Source organism: Penaeus chinensis, chromosome 7, assembly GCF_019202785.1.
Source record: "Penaeus chinensis breed Huanghai No. 1 chromosome 7, ASM1920278v2, whole genome shotgun sequence".
NCBI lineage: Eukaryota > Metazoa > Arthropoda > Malacostraca > Decapoda > Penaeidae > Penaeus > Penaeus chinensis.
Genome location: NC_061825.1, coordinates 15101293 through 15103693, shown reverse-complemented (window position 1 = coordinate 15103693; position 2401 = coordinate 15101293). Strand labels below are relative to the sequence as shown.

The 2401-nt window shown below is 39.7% G+C and overlaps 1 protein-coding gene across 1 annotated transcript in view; it reads right to left on the bottom strand.

Annotated features, from left to right (window-relative positions):
• Window positions 1–437: 437 nt before the first annotated feature.
• The window catches only part of LOC125027326, a 2509-nt gene continuing 545 nt past the window's right edge, over window positions 438–2401 (bottom strand). The window contains exon 2 of the mRNA XM_047616344.1: window positions 438–1211. Within this exon, the coding sequence (XP_047472300.1) occupies window positions 642–1211 (570 nt within the window). The 3' untranslated portion in view covers window positions 438–641. The remainder of the gene's footprint in view (window positions 1212–2401) is intronic.

The window sequence follows — 2401 nt, the reverse complement described above, 5'->3', positions numbered from 1 at the left end:
AACTATTTGGTGAATCTTGTTTGGGTTATCATTTAATACGTTTTTTTTATCGTTTTACTTCTTGTTTTCAACATTGTTTTTCTTTCGGTTTAATTTTACCGCTTGTTGACTTCGTTTATATTTTAACCTTTAATGAAATTTCGTTTGTTGAAGTAATAATCTAAGCAATAAAGGTACATTATATTGCATTTGGTGTTTAAAAGCTTGAGCTGGTAATTTTTCAAGCACTAACACCGTAATAAAGCAGTTAGTAGTAGTTAGTATATGAAACACTGATAAAATAAATGTATGTTCATAACTCTAAACAGAAACAAAAAAATATATGAATCAGTAATGCTAAAAAAAAAAAAAAAAAAAAAAAAAAAAAGACATCGGAAAAAAAATGAAAAGGAGAGTGTCTTTTTTTTATATAAGAGAGAGAAAAAAAAACACAAAGAGCAGAATAAATATTTTATTAAGACTGACCGTAAATGTTCAGACAGTATTTTAAGATTATGTACTAGACCTACCCAAATTTAGGGGTTTTACCAAGAATGAAGCATGATACAACATTCCCAAGCGTTCATCATATAAAACTGGATATATAAATATTACCATATATTCAGCTTAATATAAGCTAAGTGCGTGCCTCGACGTGTATATTAAAGCAAACGTGAGTCCTGTCTCTGGTCCGAGTCGCAGTCGCAGCCCCATGCAAGATGCAGGACGTCGCTCAGCTCTTCCTCGTCGAGCGAACATTTGGCGAAGAGCTTCTTGCAGGCGGTCGAGTCCCGCGTGTTGGTGAATTGTGTGGCGAGGACGAGGGTGGCGCTGTAGGAGGTGAGGCTCCGAGTTTTGTTGGCGAAGATCTCCAGCAGCTGGGTCTCGTCCTGCGAGCGATCAGACTCGTCCTTCGCCTCCAGGAGGCACAACGTCTTGTGAATGCAGCCTTCGGGATCCAGGTGTGCCACAGTGGATAGGATCAGGCTCTCCTCCTCGTCAGAGAGCGCTTCGGCGGAGCGGCCGAAGCGCGGCCGGTATCTTCTGCGAGGGGCCTTGTAGCCATGGCCGTGGTATCGCCCATACCCAGGCCCGTGGTAGCGCCGCTTGGGTTGGTATCGGGATGCTCTGAGGGCGCCGAAACCGGTCATCAGACCTATGGTGGGCGAGGCGTGCGCTACCATGACACAGGAGAGGCCGACGGCAACAAGAAGGATAAGGACGCTGTTCATCTGGAAGAAAATACAGGATACATATCTGGATTTATATTAAAAATGATATTTGTTATAGAAAAGTTTCCGCAGCTGGTAGCCTTACAGAAGAGAGCACAATTATATGTAACAACCATTTCTTTCTTATACATGTGATTTTAAATGCGTACATAAATTTGATTATGCCAGATTAATCCTGCGTTAGTTGGGGAATATTCACAAGAAAGAGTCGAACTTTCTCACTTTTCATATGGAATTTCCCCTCCCAGTAAAGTGAGAGAACATGTACCTTTCTAAAACTATGGAATTTTCTTTGCGGTTAACCTTTAGAAACCAGATAAGTTGAAAGGAGAGCCAAGGAGACAAGCAATAGGCGGATTAGATACAAAGAAATCAGAAATATTGAGACATTTAAGGCTGAACATCCATATCATAGGCGCATTTTTGACGAGAAATGCAAGCAAACTATGGCTTGGTCCGTCTTGCTGAATTCGTCAAAAACCGGATAAAAAAGCAGCTTGCTACCAATCTAAACAAAGTGACATGTGATATCGCAGTCTCCTTCGTAGTGGATGACAGTAGCAATCGCGAAAGAAAACAGAAGTGGACGTTGTTGGTACTGATGATAGCGAACTGAGCAAGGAAATCTTTCTTCGCCTTGGCTTTTCAGTAAGTGGAGATGGCAAAGGAAAGAAAAAAGTACGCATTACGAAGCGTAAAAGATAAAAGATTATGAATAACTTTGAAAAATCGTGTACACTCTTGTTAGCACTTCTATCAATAATAGAGATAGGTCTTTTAAATCGATAATTTCAGTTGAAAGTAATACATACCAATTTGAAATCTTATCGAACATTCCCGGGATGGCCATTCGTACTATTAGAAGTAGCATGTACTTATCTTCTAGAGGATAATAAAGCTACTGTTACACTCCATACACAACACATCTAATCGGCACCGTCAGAATGACAAATTATATTTATTGGCTACAAAATGAGTGAATCGGCTGAATTTTAATGTAATCAATTATTATGTTTCGGCCATGTTAGTAGTTCGTTTACAGTCGTGCTGCCATGGAACTGCAGAAACTTCCTCTGAAAGCATTCTGGAATTTCTTGGTTTTATTACGAATCCAAGCCAAGGTATCTGGTCTAGGAGTTCCGTCAAAAACAGGAATGAACAAAAAGTTTCAAGATTTTTTAAGAAATCAT